Below are 17,500 nucleotides of genomic sequence, written 5' to 3' on the forward strand. Positions count from 1 at the left end.
GTGTCCTTACTCCAGGGATCCTGTGTCCTTACTCCTGGGATCTTGTGTCCTTACTCCTGGGATCTTGTGTCCTTACTCCTGGGATAATGTGTCCTTACTCCTGGGATCCTGTGTCCTTACACCTGGGATCCTGTGTCCTTACACCTGGGATCCTGTGTCCTTACACCTGGGATCCTGTGTCCTTACACCTGGGATCCTGTGTCCTTACTCCTGGGATCTTGTGTCCTTACTCCAGGGATCCTGTGTCCTTACTCCTGGGATCCTGTGTCCTTACTCCTGGGATCCTGTGTCCTTACTCCTGGGATCCTGTGTCCTTACTCCAGGGATCCTGTGTCCTTACTCCTGGGATCCTGTGTCCTTACTCCTGGGATCCTGTGTCCTTACTCCTGGGATCCTGTGTCCTTACTCCTGGGATCTTGTGTCCTTACTCCAGGGATCCTGTGTCCTTACTCCTGGGATCTTGTGTCCTTACTCCAGGGATCTTGTGTCCTTACTCCAGGGATCCTGCTCGGAACATGGCTTTGACTGAGCTTACATTACCCAGCATGCCGTGCGTGCACAGCTGACACGTCTCCCTTGACAGCTCAACTGGATCTAGTTTAATGTGCTAAGTGGATTGTCTCATATTTATGAATTATTTCTGCCTCTAAACCAACGTCTTATGTCCCACGAGTGAAACGATCACAGTGTTTGTCCTTCTGTTACACATTCTGTACGTCAGCCAGTGTGTGAAGTGGGAGTGCTTTTAAAAACATGGAGGAGTCTTGCTGACCTTCTGCGCCACCATCTTGGCCACCACGTCGCGGGCGTGGACGTCGATGGTGCAGATGGTCATGACCTTCTGCCGGTCGCCAGGGGAGAGCTGTCCAATGAGCAGCGAGATGAGCGTGTTGAGCTGCGTCACCTGCTTCTTGAGGTACTCCTTCAGGGCGCCGTCGTAGCCCTCCTCCAGACGGGCGAAGGCCACGCCCACGTCTGACGCCCACCAGATCTGAGTGCCCGTCAGCGCCACCTGCAGTCAGAGGAGATTGTGTTTGTGTGAGAGAGAGGCCATGAGCCACGTGAGAGGATCAGCTGACCGCCTCATCTCCATGACAACAGGCTTCAGGGCGACAGAGGAGCCGTTCATATTTTAATTACAGATGACTCAACACTCCAGAACTATTGCAATATTATTCCATTTTGGCTCTAATTTCCCAGCTCTAATCGAAAGCACCAGCTCGTTACATATCAGATCTGTGGCGAGGCGAGCCCGCTCACAGTCATGTGAACCCGGAGAGAACCCACCGTAACACATTTCCTTGGGAGGCAAGAGCGCTAACCGCCTTTTGCCACCGTGCACCCCCATAAACCAGGTCCGGCCGTGGCTCGTGCGGCTCAGAGCCGCTCAGAGCGGCTCACACGGCTCAGAGCCGCTCAGAGCCGATCAGAGCCTCTCTGAGCGGCTCTGAGCCGCTCAGAGAGGCTCACGCGGCTCGTGCAACACATTTATGACTAATTGTGACAAATGAGTGACTAAAATCATATTGTGATGTCCACGACGCCTGGACACGAGGGACGATGTGTCTTTCTAGTGGTCTTTGCAGCAGATGTGACGTCACCTGAGCCGGGAAGTCCAGGAGCCACTGGTCCCTGGGTTTGTCCTCGTACGCCATCACTGCCTCCGTCATCTGGTGTCGCACCGTGGAGCGCATGGTCTCCAGCACGGCGTTCAGCCACACTTCCACCTCACAGCAGATGAGCAAACATTTAGACCTGATCTGGGGCCCATGATCAGGGGCCCCTGATCATGGGCCCCTGATCAGGTCATTAAGAAGCATTCGACGGGGCCAATGAAAAGGTCTGCAGCAGGAGAGCCAGCAGAGCATATTCCATTTGTAAAGTGTCATATCTGTATCTTTCACTCACAGCAGGAGCCCTCTCTGCTGTGAGTGTGTGAGGACCCTGGTACCACTCTGCTGTGAGTGTGTGAGGCCCCTGGTACCTCTCTGCTGTGAGTGTGTGAGGCCCCTGGTACCTCTCTGCTGTGAGTGTGTGAGGCCGCTGGTACCTCTCTGCTGTGAGTGTGTGAGGCCCCTGGTACCTCTCTGCTGTGAGTGTGTGAGACCACTGGTACCTCTCTGCTGTGAGTGTGTGAGGCCGTGGGTACCTCTCTGCTGTGAGTGTGTGAGGACCCTGGTACCTCTCTGCTGTGAGTGTGTGAGGCCGCTGGTACCTCTCTGCTGTGCGTGTGTGAGGCCCCTGGTACCTCTCTGCTGTGCGTGTGTGAGGCCCCTGGTACCTCTCTGCTGTGAGTGTGTGAGGCCCCTGATACCTCTCTGCTGTGAGTGTGTGAGGCCGCTGGTACCTCTCTGCTGTGAGTGTGTGAGGCCCCTGGTACCTCTCTGCTGTGCGTGTGTGAGGCCCCTGGTACCTCTCTGCTGTGAGTGTGTGAGGCCCCTGGTACCTCTCTGCTGTGAGTGTGTGAGGCCACTGGTACCTCTCTGCTGTGAGTGTGTGAGGCCCCTGGTACCTCTCTGCTGTGAGTGTGTGAGGCCACTGGTACCTCTCTACTGTGAGTGTGTGAGGCCCCTGGTACCTCTCTGCTGTGAGTGTGTGAGGCCACTGGTACCTCTCTGCTGTGAGTGTGCGAGGCCGCTGGTTCCTCTCTGCTGTGAGTGTGTGAGGCCGCGGGGACCTCTCTGCTGTGAGTGTGGGAGGCCGCGGGGACCTCTCTGCTGTGAGTGTGTGAGGTCACTGGTACCTCTCTGCTGTGAGTGTGCGAGGCCGCTGGTTCCTCTCTGCTGTGAGTGTGCGAGGCCGCGGGGACCTCTCTGCTGTGAGTGTGTGAGGTCACTGGTACCTCTCTGCTGTGAGTGTGCGAGGCCGCTGGTTCCTCTCTGCTGTGAGTGTGCGAGGCCGCTGGTTCCTCTCTGCTGTGAGTGTGTGAGGCCGCGGGGACCTCTCTGCTGTGAGTGTGTGAGGCCGCGGGGACCTCTCTGCTGTGAGTGTGTGAGGTCACTGGTACCTCTCTGCTGTGAGTGTGCGAGGCCGCTGGTTCCTCTCTGCTGTGAGTGTGCGAGGCCGCTGGTTCCTCTCTGCTGTGAGTGTGTGAGGCCGCGGGGACCTCTCTGCTGTGAGTGTGTGAGGCCGCGGGGACCTCTCTGCTGTGAGTGTGTGAGGTCACTGGTACCTCTCTGCTGTGAGTGTGCGAGGCTGCTGGTTCCTCTCTGCTGTGAGTGTGCGAGGCCGCTGGTTCCTCTCTGCTGTGAGTGTGCGAGGCCGCTGGTTCCTCTCTGCTGTGAGTGTGTGAGGCCGCGGGGACCTCTCTGCTGTGAGTGTGTGAGGCCGCGGGGACCTCTCTGCTGTGAGTGTGTGAGGTCACTGGTACCTCTCTGCTGTGAGTGTGCGAGGCCGCTGGTTCCTCTCTGCTGTGAGTGTGTGAGGTCGCGGGGACCTCTCTGCTGTGAGTGTGTGAGGTCACTGGTACCTCTCTGCTGTGAGTGTGCGAGGCCGCTGGTTCCTCTCTGCTGTGAGTGTGCGAGGCCGCTGGTTCCTCTCTGCTGTGAGTGTGCGAGGCCGCGGGGACCTCTCTGCTGTGAGTGTGTGAGGCCGCGGGGACCTCTCTGCTGTGAGTGTGTGAGGTCACTGGTACCTCTCTGCTGTGAGTGTGCGAGGCCGCTGGTTCCTCTCTGCTGTGAGTGTGCGAGGCCACTGGTTCCTCTCTGCTGTGAGTGTGTGAGGCCGCGGGGACCTCTCTGCTGTGAGTGTGTGAGGCCGCGGGGACCTCTCTGCTGTGAGTGTGTGAGGTCACTGGTACCTCTCTGCTCTGAGTGTGCGAGGCCGCTGGTTCCTCTCTGCTGTGAGTGTGCGAGGCCGCTGGTTCCTCTCTGCTGTGAGTGTGTGAGGCCGCGGGGACCTCTCTGCTGTGAGTGTGTGAGGCCGCGGGGACCTCTCTGCTGTGAGTGTGTGAGGTCACTGGTACCTCTCTGCTGTGAGTGTGCGAGGCCGCTGGTTCCTCTCTGCTGTGAGTGTGTGAGGCCGCGGGGACCTCTCTGCTGTGAGTGTGTGAGGCCCCTGGTACCTCTCTGCTGTGAGTGTGTGAGGCCACTGGTACCTCTCTGCTGTGAGTGTGCGAGGCCGCTGGTTCCTCTCTGCTGTGAGTGTGTGAGGCCGCGGGGACCTCTCTGCTGTGAGTGTGTGAGGCCGCGGGGACCTCTCTGCTGTGAGTGTGTGAGGCCGCTGGTTCCTCTCTGCTGTGAGTGTGCGAGGCCGCGGGGACCTCTCTGCTGTGAGTGTGTGAGGCCGCGGGGACCTCTCTGCTGTGAGTGTGTGAGGTCACTGGTACCTCTCTGCTGTGAGTGTGCGAGGCCGCTGGTTCCTCTATGCTGTGAGTGTGCGAGGCCGCTGGTTCCTCTCTGCTGTGAGTGTGCGAGGCCGCTGGTTCCTCTCTGCTGTGAGTGTGTGAGGCCGCGGAGACCTCTCTGCTGTGAGTGTGTGAGGCCGCGGGGACCTCTCTGCTGTGAGTGTGTGAGGTCACTGGTACCTCTCTGCTGTGAGTGTGCGAGGCCGCTGGTTCCTCTCTGCTGTGAGTGTGCGAGGCCGCTGGTTCCTCTCTGCTGTGAGTGTGCGAGGCCGCGGGGACCTCTCTGCTGTGAGTGTGTGAGGCCGCGGGGACCTCTCTGCTGTGAGTGTGTGAGGTCACTGGTACCTCTCTGCTGTGAGTGTGCGAGGCCGCTGGTTCCTCTCTGCTGTGAGTGTGCGAGGCCGCTGGTTCCTCTCTGCTGTGAGTGTGTGAGGCCGCGGGGACCTCTCTGCTGTGAGTGTGTGAGGCCGCGGGGACCTCTCTGCTGTGAGTGTGTGAGGTCACTGGTACCTCTCTGCTGTGAGTGTGCGAGGCCGCTGGTTCCTCTCTGCTGTGAGTGTGTGAGGCCGCGGGGACCTCTCTGCTGTGAGTGTGTGAGGTCACTGGTACCTCTCTGCTGTGAGTGTGCGAGGCCGCTGGTTCCTCTCTGCTGTGAGTGTGCGAGGCCGCTGGTTCCTCTCTGCTGTGAGTGTGTGAGGCCGCGGGGACCTCTCTGCTGTGAGTGTGTGAGGCCGCGGGGACCTCTCTGCTGTGAGTGTGTGAGGTCACTGGTACCTCTCTGCTGTGAGTGTGCGAGGCCGCTGGTTCCTCTCTGCTGTGAGTGTGCGAGGCCGCTGGTTCCTCTCTGCTGTGAGTGTGTGAGGCCGCGGGGACCTCTCTGCTGTGAGTGTGTGAGGCCGCGGGGACCTCTCTGCTGTGAGTGTGTGAGGTCACTGGTACCTCTCTGCTGTGAGTGTGCGAGGCCGCTGGTTCCTCTGCTGTGAGTGTGCGAGGCCGCTGGTTCCTCTCTGCTGTGAGTGTGTGAGGCCGCGGGGACCTCTCTGCTGTGAGTGTGTGAGGCCGCGGGGACCTCTCTGCTGTGAGTGTGTGAGGTCACTGGTACCTCTCTGCTGTGAGTGTGTGAGGCCGCTGGGACCTCTCTGCTGTGAGTGTGTGAGGCCGCGGGGACCTCTCTGCTGTGAGTGTGTGAGGTCACTGGTACCTCTCTGCTGTGAGTGTGCGAGGCCGCTGGTTCCTCTCTGCTGTGAGTGTGCGCGGCCGCTGGTTCCTCTCTGCTGTGAGTGTGTGAGGCCGCGGGGACCTCTCTGCTGTGAGTGTGTGAGGCCGCGGGGACCTCTCTGCTGTGAGTGTGTGAGGTCACTGGTACCTCTCTGCTGTGAGTGTGCGAGGCCGCTGGTTCCTCTCTGCTGTGAGTGTGCGAGGCCGCTGGTTCCTCTCTGCTGTGAGTGTGTGAGGCCGCGGGGACCTCTCTGCTGTGAGTGTGTGAGGCCGCGTGGACCTCTCTGCTGTGAGTGTGTGAGGTCACTGGTACCTCTCTGCTGTGAGTGTGCGAGGCCGCTGGTTCCTCTCTGCTGTGAGTGTGCGAGGCCGCTGGTTCCTCTCTGCTGTGAGTGTGTGAGGCCGCGGGGACCTCTCTGCTGTGAGTGTGTGAGGCCGCGGGGACCTCTCTGCTGTGAGTGTGCGAGGCCGCTGGTTCCTCTCTGCTGTGAGTGTGCGAGGCCGCTGGTTCCTCTCTGCTGTGAGTGTGCGAGGCCGCTGGTTCCTCTCTGCTGTGAGTGTGTGAGGCCGCGGGGACCTCTCTGCTGTGAGTGTGTGAGGCCGCGGGGACCTCTCTGCTGTGAGTGTGTGAGGTCACTGGTACCTCTCTGCTGTGAGTGTGCGAGGCCGCTGGTTCCTCTCTGCTGTGAGTGTGTGAGGCCACGGGGACCTCTCTGCTGTGAGTGTGTGAGGCCGCGGGGACCTCTCTGCTGTGAGTGTGTGAGGTCACTGGTACCTCTCTGCTGTGAGTGTGCGAGGCCGCTGGTTCCTCTCTGCTGTGAGTGTGCGAGGCCGCTGGTTCCTCTCTGCTGTGAGTGTGTGAGGCCGCGGGGACCTCTCTGCTGTGAGTGTGTGAGGCCGCGGGGACCTCTCTGCTGTGAGTGTGTGAGGTCACTGGTACCTCTCTGCTGTGAGTGTGCGAGGCCGCTGGTTCCTCTCTGCTGTGAGTGTGTGAGGCCGCGGGGACCTCTCTGCTGTGAGTGTGTGAGGCCGCGGGGACCTCTCTGCTGTGAGTGTGTGAGGTCACTGGTACCTCTCTGCTGTGAGTGTGCGAGGCCGCTGGTTCCTCTCTGCTGTGAGTGTGTGAGGCCGCGGGGACCTCTCTGCTGTGAGTGTGCGAGGCCGCGGGGACCTCTCTGCTGTGAGTGTGTGAGGCCGCGGGGACCTCTCTGCTGTGAGTGTGTGAGGTCACTGGTACCTCTCTGCTGTGAGTGTGCGAGGCCGCTGGTTCCTCTCTGCTGTGAGTGTGCGAGGCCGCTGGTTCCTCTCTGCTGTGAGTGTGCGAGGCCGCTGGTTCCTCTCTGCTGTGAGTGTGTGAGGCCGCGGGGACCTCTCTGCTGTGAGTGTGTGAGGCCGCGGGGACCTCTCTGCTGTGAGTGTGTGAGGTCACTGGTACCTCTCTGCTGTGAGTGTGCGAGGCCGCTGGTTCCTCTCTGCTGTGAGTGTGCGAGGCCGCTGGTTCCTCTCTGCTGTGAGTGTGCGAGGCCGCGGGGACCTCTCTGCTGTGAGTGTGTGAGGCCGCGGGGACCTCTCTGCTGTGAGTGTTTCGAGGCCGCTGGTTCCTCTCTGCTGTGAGTGTGCGAGGCCGCTGGTTCCTCTCTGCTGTGAGTGTGTGAGGCCGCGGGGACCTCTCTGCTGTGAGTGTGTGAGGCCGCGGGGACCTCTCTGCTGTGAGTGTGTGAGGCCGCTGGTTCCTCTCTGCTGTGAGTGTGCGAGGCCGCTGGTTCCTCTCTGCTGTGAGTGTGTGAGGTCACTGGTACCTCTCTGCTGTGAGTGTGCGAGGCCGCTGGTTCCTCTCTGCTGTGAGTGTGTGAGGCCGCGGGGACCTCTCTGCTGTGAGTGTGTGAGGTCACTGGTACCTCTCTGCTGTGAGTGTGCGAGGCCGCTGGTTCCTCTCTGCTGTGAGTGTGCGAGGCCGCTGGTTCCTCTCTGCTGTGAGTGTGTGAGGCCGCGGGGACCTCTCTGCTGTGAGTGTGTGAGGCCGCGGGGACCTCTCTGCTGTGAGTGTGTGAGGTCACTGGTACCTCTCTGCTGTGAGTGTGCGAGGCCGCTGGTTCCTCTCTGCTGTGAGTGTGCGAGGCCGCTGGTTCCTCTCTGCTGTGAGTGTGTGAGGCCGCGGGGACCTCTCTGCTGTGAGTGTGTGAGGCCGCGGGGACCTCTCTGCTGTGAGTGTGTGAGGTCACTGGTACCTCTCTGCTGTGAGTGTGCGAGGCCGCTGGTTCCTCTCTGCTGTGAGTGTGCGAGGCCGCTGGTTCCTCTCTGCTGTGAGTGTGTGAGGCCGCGGGGACCTCTCTGCTGTGAGTGTGTGAGGCCGCGGGGACCTCTCTGCTGTGAGTGTGTGAGGCCGCTGGTTCCTCTCTGCTGTGAGTGTGCGAGGCCGCTGGTTCCTCTCTGCTGTGAGTGTGCGAGGCCGCTGGTTCCTCTCTGCTGTGAGTGTGTGAGGCCGCGGGGACCTCTCTGCTGTGAGTGTGTGAGGCCGCGGGGACCTCTCTGCTGTCAGTGTGTGAGGCCGCGGGGACCTCTCTGCTGTGAGTGTGCGAGGCCGCTGGTTCCTCTCTGCTGTGAGTGTGCGAGGCCGCTGGTTCCTCTCTGCTGTGAGTGTGCGAGGCCGCGGGGACCTCTCTGCTGTGAGTGTGTGAGGCCGCGGGGACCTCTCTGCTGTGAGTGTGTGAGGTCACTGGTACCTCTCTGCTGTGAGTGTGCGAGGCCGCTGGTTCCTCTCTGCTGTGAGTGTGCGAGGCCGCTGGTTCCTCTCTGCTGTGAGTGTGTGAGGCCGCGGGGACCTCTCTGCTGTGAGTGTGTGAGGCCGCGGGGACCTCTCTGCTGTGAGTGTGTGAGGTCACTGGTACCTCTCTGCTGTGAGTGTGCGAGGCCGCTGGTTCCTCTCTGCTGTGAGTGTGCGAGGCCGCTGGTTCCTCTCTGCTGTGAGTGTGCGAGGCCGCTGGTTCCTCTCTGCTGTGAGTGTGTGAGGCCGCGGGGACCTCTCTGCTGTTAGTGTGTGAGGCCGTTGGGACCTCTCTGCTGTGAGTGTGTGAGGCCGCGGGGACCTCTCTGCTGTGAGTGTGTGAGGCCGCGGGGACCTCTCTGCTGTGAGTGTGTGAGGTCACTGGTACCTCTCTGCTGTGAGTGTGCGAGGCCGCTGGTTCCTCTCTGCTGTGAGTGTGTGAGGTCACTGGTACCTCTCTGCTGTGAGTGTGCGAGGCCGCTGGTTCCTCTCTGCTGTGAGTGTGTGAGGCCGCGGGGACCTCTCTGCTGTGAGTGTGTGAGGTCACTGGTACCTCTCTGCTGTGAGTGTGCGAGGCCGCTGGTTCCTCTCTGCTGTGAGTGTGCGAGGCCGCTGGTTCCTCTCTGCTGTGAGTGTGTGAGGCCGCGGGGACCTCTCTGCTGTGAGTGTGTGAGGCCGCGGGGACCTCTCTGCTGTGAGTGTGTGAGGTAACTGGTACCTCTCTGCTGTGAGTGTGCGAGGCCGCTGGTTCCTCTCTGCTGTGAGTGTGCGAGGCCGCTGGTTCCTCTCAGCTGTGAGTGTGCGAGGCCGCTGGTTCCTCTCTGCTGTGAGTGTGCGAGGCCGCTGGTTCCTCTCTGCTGTGAGTGTGCGAGGCCGCGGGGACCTCTCTGCTGTGAGTGTGTGAGGCCGCGGGGACCTCTCTGCTGTGAGTGTGTGAGGTCACTGGTACCTCTCTGCTGTGAGTGTGCGAGGCCGCTGGTTCCTCTCTGCTGTGAGTGTGCGAGGCCGCTGGTTCCTCTCTGCTGTGAGTGTGTGAGGCCGCGGGGACCTCTCTGCTGTGAGTGTGTGAGGCCGCGGGGACCTCTCTGCTGTGAGTGTGTGAGGTCACTGGTACCTCTCTGCTGTGAGTGTGCGAGGCCGCTGGTTCCTCTCTGCTGTGAGTGTGTGAGGCCGCGGGGACCTCTCTGCTGTGAGTGTGTGAGGTCACTGGTACCTCTCTGCTGTGAGTGTGCGAGGCCGCTGGTTCCTCTCTGCTGTGAGTGTGCGAGGCCGCTGGTTCCTCTCTGCTGTGAGTGTGTGAGGCCGCGGGGACCTCTCTGCTGTGAGTGTGTGAGGCCGCGGGGACCTCTCTGCTGTGAGTGTGTGAGGTCACTGGTACCTCTCTGCTGTGAGTGTGCGAGGCCGCTGGTTCCTCTCTGCTGTGAGTGTGTGAGGCCGCGGGGACCTCTCTGCTGTGAGTGTGTGAGGTCACTGGTACCTCTCTGCTGTGAGTGTGCGAGGCCGCTGGTTCCTCTCTGCTGTGAGTGTGCGAGGCCGCTGGTTCCTCTCTGCTGTGAGTGTGTGAGGCCGCGGGGACCTCTCTGCTGTGAGTGTGTGAGGCCGCGGGGACCTCTCTGCTGTGAGTGTGTGAGGTCACTGGTACCTCTCTGCTGTGAGTGTGCGAGGCCGCTGGTTCCTCTCTGCTGTGAGTGTGTGAGGCCGCTGGTTCCTCTCTGCTGTGAGTGTGTGAGGCCGCGGGGACCTCTCTGCTGTGAGTGTGTGAGGCCGCGGGGACCTCTCTGCTGTGAGTATGTGAGGTCACTGGTACCTCTCTGCTGTGAGTGTGCGAGGCCGCTGGTTCCTCTCTGCTGTGAGTGTGCGAGGCCGCTGGTTCCTCTCTGCTGTGAGTGTGCGAGGCCGCTGGTTCCTCTCTGCTGTGAGTGTGTGAGGCCGCGGGGACCTATCTGCTGTGAGTGTGTGAGGCCGCGGGGACCTCTCTGCTGTGAGTGTGTGAGGTCACTGGTACCTCTCTGCTGTGAGTGTGCGAGGCCGCTGGTTCCTCTCTGCTGTGAGTGTGCGAGGCCGCTGGTTCCTCTCTGCTGTGAGTGTGTGAGGTCACTGGTACCTCTCTGCTGTGAGTGTGTGAGGCCGCTGGTTCCTCTCTGCTGTGAGTGTGTGAGGCCGCGGGGACCTCTCTGCTGTGAGTGTGCGAGGCCGCTGGTTCCTCTCTGCTGTGAGTGTGTGAGGCCGCGGGGACCTCTCTGCTGTGAGTGTGTGAGGTCACTGGTACCTCTCTGCTGTGAGTGTGCGAGGCCGCTGGTTCCTCTCTGCTGTGAGTGTGTGAGGCCGCGGGGACCTCTCTGCTGTGAGTGTGTGAGGTCACTGGTACCTCTCTGCTGTGAGTGTATGAGGCCGCGGGGACCTCTCTGCTGTGAGTGTGTGAGGTCACTGGTACCTCTCTGCTGTGAGTGTGCGAGGCCGCTGGTTCCTCTCTGCTGTGAGTGTGTGAGGCCGCGGGGACCTCTCTGCTGTGAGTGTGTGAGGTCACTGGTACCTCTCTGCTGTGAGTGTGTGAGGCCGCGGGGACCTCTCTGCTGTGAGTGTGTGAGGTCACTGGTACCTCTCTGCTGTGAGTGTGCGAGGCCGCTGGTTCCTCTCTGCTGTGAGTGTGTGAGGCCGCGGGGACCTCTCTGCTGTGAGTGTGTGAGGTCACTGGTACCTCTCTGCTGTGAGTGTGCGAGGCCGCTGGTTCCTCTCTGCTGTGAGTGTGTGAGGCCGCTGGTTCCTCTCTGCTGTGAGTGTGTGAGGCCGCGGGGACCTCTCTGCTGTGAGTGTGTGAGGTCACTGGTACCTCTCTGCTGTGACTGTGCGAGGCCGCTGGTTCCTCTCTGCTGTGAGTGTGTGAGGCCGCGGGGACCTCTCTGCTGTGAGTGTGTGAGGTCACTGGTACCTCTCTGCTGTGAGTGTGCGAGGCCGCTGGTTCCTCTCTGCTGTGAGTGTGCGAGGCCGCGGGGACCTCTCTGCTGTGAGTGTGTGAGGCCGCGGGGACCTCTCTGCTGTGAGTGTGTGAGGCCGCGGGGACCTCTCTGCTGTGAGTGTGTGAGGTCACTGGTACCTCTCTGCTGTGAGTGTGCGAGGCCGCTGGTTCCTCTCTGCTGTGAGTGTGCGAGGCCGCTGGTTCCTCTCTGCTGTGAGTGTGTGAGGCCGCGGGGACCTCTCTGCTGTGAGTGTGTGAGGCCGCGGGGACCTCTCTGCTGTGAGTGTGTGAGGCCGCGGGGACCTCTCTGCTGTGAGTGTGTGAGGTCACTGGTACCTCTCTGCTGTGAGTGTGCGAGGCCGCTGGTTCCTCTCTGCTGTGAGTGTGCGAGGCCGCTGGTTCCTCTCTGCTGTGAGTGTGTGAGGCCGCGGGGACCTCTCTGCTGTGAGTGTGTGAGGCCGCGGGGACCTCTCTGCTGTGAGTGTGTGAGGCCGCGGGGACCTCTCTGCTGTGAGTGTGTGAGGTCACTGGTACCTCTCTGCTGTGAGTGTGCGAGGCCGCTGGTTCCTCTCTGCTGTGAGTGTGCGAGGCCGCTGGTTCCTCTCTGCTGTGAGTGTGTGAGGTCACTGGTACCTCTCTGCTGTGAGTGTGCGAGGCCGCTGGTTCCTCTCTGCTGTGAGTGTGCGAGGCCGCTGGTTCCTCTCTGCTGTGAGTGTGTGAGGCCGCGGGGACCTCTCTGCTGTGAGTGTGTGAGGCCGCGGGGACCTCTCTGCTGTGAGTGTGTGAGGTCACTGGTACCTCTCTGCTGTGAGTGTGCGAGGCCGCTGGTTCCTCTCTGCTGTGAGTGTGTGAGGCCGCTGGTTCCTCTCTGCTGTGAGTGTGTGAGGCCGCGGGGACCTCTCTGCTGTGAGTGTGTGAGGCCGCGGGGACCTCTCTGCTGTGAGTATGTGAGGTCACTGGTACCTCTCTGCTGTGAGTGTGCGAGGCCGCTGGTTCCTCTCTGCTGTGAGTGTGCGAGGCCGCTGGTTCCTCTCTGCTGTGAGTGTGCGAGGCCGCTGGTTCCTCTCTGCTGTGAGTGTGTGAGGCCGCGGGGACCTATCTGCTGTGAGTGTGTGAGGCCGCGGGGACCTCTCTGCTGTGAGTGTGTGAGGTCACTGGTACCTCTCTGCTGTGAGTGTGCGAGGCCGCTGGTTCCTCTCTGCTGTGAGTGTGCGAGGCCGCTGGTTCCTCTCTGCTGTGAGTGTGTGAGGCCGCGGGGACCTCTCTGCTGTGAGTGTGTGAGGCCGCGGGGACCTCTCTGCTGTGAGTGTGTGAGGTCACTGGTACCTCTCTGCTGTGAGTGTGCGAGGCCGCTGGTTCCTCTCTGCTGTGAGTGTGTGAGGCCGCGGGGACCTCTCTGCTGTGAGTGTGTGAGGTCACTGGTACCTCTCTGCTGTGAGTGTATGAGGCCGCGGGGACCTCTCTGCTGTGAGTGTGTGAGGTCACTGGTACCTCTCTGCTGTGAGTGTGCGAGGCCGCTGGTTCCTCTCTGCTGTGAGTGTGTGAGGCCGCGGGGACCTCTCTGCTGTGAGTGTGTGAGGTCACTGGTACCTCTCTGCTGTGAGTGTGTGAGGCCGCGGGGACCTCTCTGCTGTGAGTGTGTGAGGTCACTGGTACCTCTCTGCTGTGAGTGTGCGAGGCCGCTGGTTCCTCTCTGCTGTGAGTGTGTGAGGCCGCGGGGACCTCTCTGCTGTGAGTGTGTGAGGTCACTGGTACCTCTCTGCTGTGAGTGTGCGAGGCCGCTGGTTCCTCTCTGCTGTGAGTGTGTGAGGCCGCTGGTTCCTCTCTGCTGTGAGTGTGTGAGGCCGCGGGGACCTCTCTGCTGTGAGTGTGTGAGGTCACTGGTACCTCTCTGCTGTGAGTGTGCGAGGCCGCTGGTTCCTCTCTGCTGTGAGTGTGTGAGGCCGCGGGGACCTCTCTGCTGTGAGTGTGTGAGGTCACTGGTACCTCTCTGCTGTGAGTGTGCGAGGCCGCTGGTTCCTCTCTGCTGTGAGTGTGCGAGGCCGCGGGGACCTCTCTGCTGTGAGTGTGTGAGGCCGCGGGGACCTCTCTGCTGTGAGTGTGTGAGGCCGCGGGGACCTCTCTGCTGTGAGTGTGTGAGGTCACTGGTACCTCTCTGCTGTGAGTGTGCGAGGCCGCTGGTTCCTCTCTGCTGTGAGTGTGCGAGGCCGCTGGTTCCTCTCTGCTGTGAGTGTGTGAGGCCGCGGGGACCTCTCTGCTGTGAGTGTGTGAGGCCGCGGGGACCTCTCTGCTGTGAGTGTGTGAGGCCGCGGGGACCTCTCTGCTGTGAGTGTGTGAGGTCACTGGTACCTTTCTGCTGTGAGTGTGCGAGGCCGCTGGTTCCTCTCTGCTGTGAGTGTGCGAGGCCGCTGGTTCCTCTCTGCTGTGAGTGTGTGAGGCCGCGGGGACCTCTCTGCTGTGAGTGTGTGAGGCCGCGGGGACCTCTCTGCTGTGAGTGTGTGAGGCCGCGGGGACCTCTCTGCTGTGAGTGTGTGAGGTCACTGGTACCTCTCTGCTGTGAGTGTGCGAGGCCGCTGGTTCCTCTCTGCTGTGAGTGTGCGAGGCCGCTGGTTCCTCTCTGCTGTAAGTGTGTGAGGCCGCGGGGACCTCTCTGCTGTGAGTGTGTGAGGCCGCGGGGACCTCTCTGCTGTGAGTGTGTGAGGTCACTGGTACCTCTCTGCTGTGAGTGTGCGAGGCCGCTGGTTCCTCTCTGCTGTGAGTGTGCGAGGCCGCTGGTTCCTCTCTGCTGTGAGTGTGTGAGGCCGCGGGGACCTCTCTGCTGTGAGTGTGTGAGGCCGCGGGGACCTCTCTGCTGTGAGTGTGTGAGGTCACTGGTACCTCTCTGCTGTGAGTGTGCGAGGCCGCTGGTTCCTCTCTGCTGTGAGTGTGTGAGGCCGCGGGGACCTCTCTGCTGTGAGTGTGTGAGGTCACTGGTACCTCTCTGCTGTGAGTGTGCGAGGCCGCTGGTTCCTCTCTGCTGTGAGTGTGCGAGGCCGCTGGTTCCTCTCTGCTGTGAGTGTGTGAGGCCGCGGGGACCTCTCTGCTGTGAGTGTGTGAGGCCGCGGGGACCTCTCTGCTGTGAGTGTGTGAGGTCACTGGTACCTCTCTGCTGTGAGTGTGCGAGGCCGCTGGTTCCTCTCTGCTGTGAGTGTGCGAGGCCGCTGGTTCCTCTCTGCTGTGAGTGTGTGAGGCCGCGGGGACCTCTCTGCTGTGAGTGTGTGAGGCCGCGGGGACCTCTCTGCTGTGAGTGTGTGAGGTCACTGGTACCTCTCTGCTGTGAGTGTGCGAGGCCGCTGGTTCCTCTCTGCTGTGAGTGTGCGAGGCCGCTGGTTCCTCTCTGCTGTGAGTGTGTGAGGCCGCGGGGACCTCTCTGCTGTGAGTGTGTGAGGCCGCGGGGACCTCTCTGCTGTGAGTGTGTGAGGTCACTGGTACCTCTCTGCTGTGAGTGTGCGAGGCCGCTGGTTCCTCTCTGCTGTGAGTGTGCGAGGCCGCTGGTTCCTCTCTGCTGTGAGTGTGTGAGGCCGCGGGGACCTCTCTGCTGTGAGTGTGTGAGGCCGCGGGGACCTCTCTGCTGTGAGTATGTGAGGTCACTGGTACCTCTCTGCTGTGAGTGTGCGAGGCCGCTGGTTCCTCTCTGCTGTGAGTGTGCGAGGCCGCTGGTTCCTCTCTGCTGTGAGTGTGCGAGGCCGCTGGTTCCTCTCTGCTGTGAGTGTGTGAGGCCGCGGGGACCTCTCTGCTGTGAGTGTGTGAGGCCGCGGGGACCTCTCTGCTGTGAGTGTGTGAGGTCACTGGTACCTCTCTGCTGTGAGTGTGCGAGGCCGCTGGTTCCTCTCTGCTGTGAGTGTGTGAGGCCGCGGGGACCTCTCTGCTGTGAGTGTGTGAGGTCACTGGTACCTCTCTGCTGTGAGTGTATGAGGCCGCGGGGACCTCTCTGCTGTGAGTGTGTGAGGTCACTGGTACCTCTCTGCTGTGAGTGTGCGAGGCCGCTGGTTCCTCTCTGCTGTGAGTGTGTGAGGCCGCGGGGACCTCTCTGCTGTGAGTGTGTGAGGTCACTGGTACCTCTCTGCTGTGAGTGTGTGAGGCCGCGGGGACCTCTCTGCTGTGAGTGTGTGAGGTCACTGGTACCTCTCTGCTCTGAGTGTGCGAGGCCGCTGGTTCCTCTCTGCTGTGAGTGTGTGAGGCCGCGGGGACCTCTCTGCTGTGAGTGTGTGAGGTCACTGGTACCTCTCTGCTGTGAGTGTGCGAGGCCGCTGGTTCCTCTCTGCTGTGAGTGTGTGAGGCCGCTGGTTCCTCTCTGCTGTGAGTGTGTGAGGCCGCGGGGACCTCTCTGCTGTGAGTGTGTGAGGTCACTGGTACCTCTCTGCTGTGAGTGTGCGAGGCCGCTGGTTCCTCTCTGCTGTGAGTGTGTGAGGCCGCGGGGACCTCTCTGCTGTGAGTGTGTGAGGTCACTGGTACCTCTCTGCTGTGAGTGTGCGAGGCCGCTGGTTCCTCTCTGCTGTGAGTGTGCGAGGCCGCGGGGACCTCTCTGCTGTGAGTGTGTGAGGCCGCGGGGACCTCTCTGCTGTGAGTGTGTGAGGCCGCGGGGACCTCTCTGCTGTGAGTGTGTGAGGTCACTGGTACCTCTCTGCTGTGAGTGTGCGAGGCCGCTGGTTCCTCTGTGCTGTGAGTGTGCGAGGCCGCTGGTTCCTCTCTGCTGTGAGTGTGTGAGGCCGCGGGGACCTCTCTGCTGTGAGTGTGTGAGGCCGCGGGGACCTCTCTGCTGTGAGTGTGTGAGGCCGCGGGGACCTCTCTGCTGTGAGTGTGTGAGGTCACTGGTACCTCTCTGCTGTGAGTGTGCGAGGCCGCTGGTTCCTCTCTGCTGTGAGTGTGCGAGGCCGCTGGTTCCTCTCTGCTGTGAGTGTGCGAGGCCGCTGGTTCCTCTCTGCTGTGAGTGTGTGAGGCCGCGGGGACCTCTCTGCTGTGAGTGTGTGAGGCCGCGGGGACCTCTCTGCTGTGAGTGTGTGAGGTCACTGGTACCTCTCTGCTGTGAGTGTGCGAGGCCGCTGGTTCCTCTCTGCTGTGAGTGTGTAAGGCCGCGGGGACCTCTCTGCTGTGAGTGTGTGAGGTCACTGGTACCTCTCTGCTGTGAGTGTGCGAGGCCGCTGGTTCCTCTCTGCTGTGAGTGTGCGAGGCCGCTGGTTCCTCTCTGCTGTGAGTGTGCGAGGCCGCGGGGACCTCTCTGCTGTGAGTGTGTGAGGCCGCGGGGACCTCTCTGCTGTGAGTGTGTGAGGTCACTGGTACCTCTCTGCTGTGAGTGTGCGAGGCCGCTGGTTCCTCTCTGCTGTGAGTGTGTGAGGCCGCGGGGACCTCTCTGCTGTGAGTGTGTGAGGTCACTGGTACCTCTCTGCTGTGAGTGTGCGAGGCCGCTGGTTCCTCTCTGCTGTGAGTGTGTGAGGCCGCGGGGACCTCTCTGCTGTGAGTGTGTGAGGTCACTGGTACCTCTCTGCTGTGAGTGTGCGAGGCCGCTGGTTCCTCTCTGCTGTGAGTGTGCGAGGCCGCTGGTTCCTCTCTGCTGTGAGTGTGTGAGGCCGCGGGGACCTCTCTGCTGTGAGTGTGTGAGGCCGCGGGGACCTCTCTGCTGTGAGTGTGCGAGGCCGCTGGGACCTCTCAGCTGTGAGTGTGCGAGGCCGCTGGTTCCTCTCTGCTGTGAGTGTGCGAGGCCGCTGGTTCCTCTCTGCTGTGAGTGTGCGAGGCCGCGGGGACCTCTCTGCTGTGAGTGTGTGAGGCCGCGGGGACCTCTCTGCTGTGAGTGTGTGAGGTCACTGGTACCTCTCTGCTGTGAGTCTGCGAGGCCGCTGGTTCCTCTCTGCTGTGAGTGTGCGAGGCCGCTGGTTCCTCTCTGCTGTGAGTGTGTGAGGCCGCGGGGACCTCTCTGCTGTGAGTGTGTGAGGCCGCGGGGACCTCTCTGCTGTGAGTGTGTGAGGTCACTGGTACCTCTCTGCTGTGAGTGTGCGAGGCCGCTGGTTCCTCTCTGCTGTGAGTGTGTGAGGCCGCGGGGACCTCTCTGCTGTGAGTGTGTGAGGTCACTGGTACCTCTCTGCTGTGAGTGTGCGAGGCCGCTGGTTCCTCTCTGCTGTGAGTGTGCGAGGCCGCTGGTTCCTCTCTGCTGTGAGTGTGCGAGGCCGCTGGTTCCTCTCTG

The 17,500-nt window shown here is 61.7% G+C and overlaps 1 protein-coding gene across 1 annotated transcript in view; it reads right to left on the bottom strand.

Annotated features, from left to right (window-relative positions):
• Positions 1–17,500, bottom strand: part of dnah9 (dynein, axonemal, heavy chain 9) — a 649,263-nt gene that overhangs the window by 486,938 nt on the left and 144,825 nt on the right. Inside the window, exons 30-31 of the mRNA XM_072455799.1 lie at positions 1,602–1,727; positions 773–1,012 (exon numbers count right to left, since the gene is read on the bottom strand). Of these exons, the coding sequence (XP_072311900.1) occupies positions 773–1,012; positions 1,602–1,727 (366 nt within the window). The remainder of the gene's footprint in view (positions 1–772; positions 1,013–1,601; positions 1,728–17,500) is intronic.

This window comes from Eucyclogobius newberryi, unplaced genomic scaffold (assembly GCF_026437365.1).
Source record: "Eucyclogobius newberryi isolate DKJ021-1_F unplaced genomic scaffold, fEucNew1.0.hap1 SCAF_20, whole genome shotgun sequence".
Classification (NCBI taxonomy): Eukaryota; Metazoa; Chordata; class Actinopteri; order Gobiiformes; family Gobiidae; genus Eucyclogobius; species Eucyclogobius newberryi.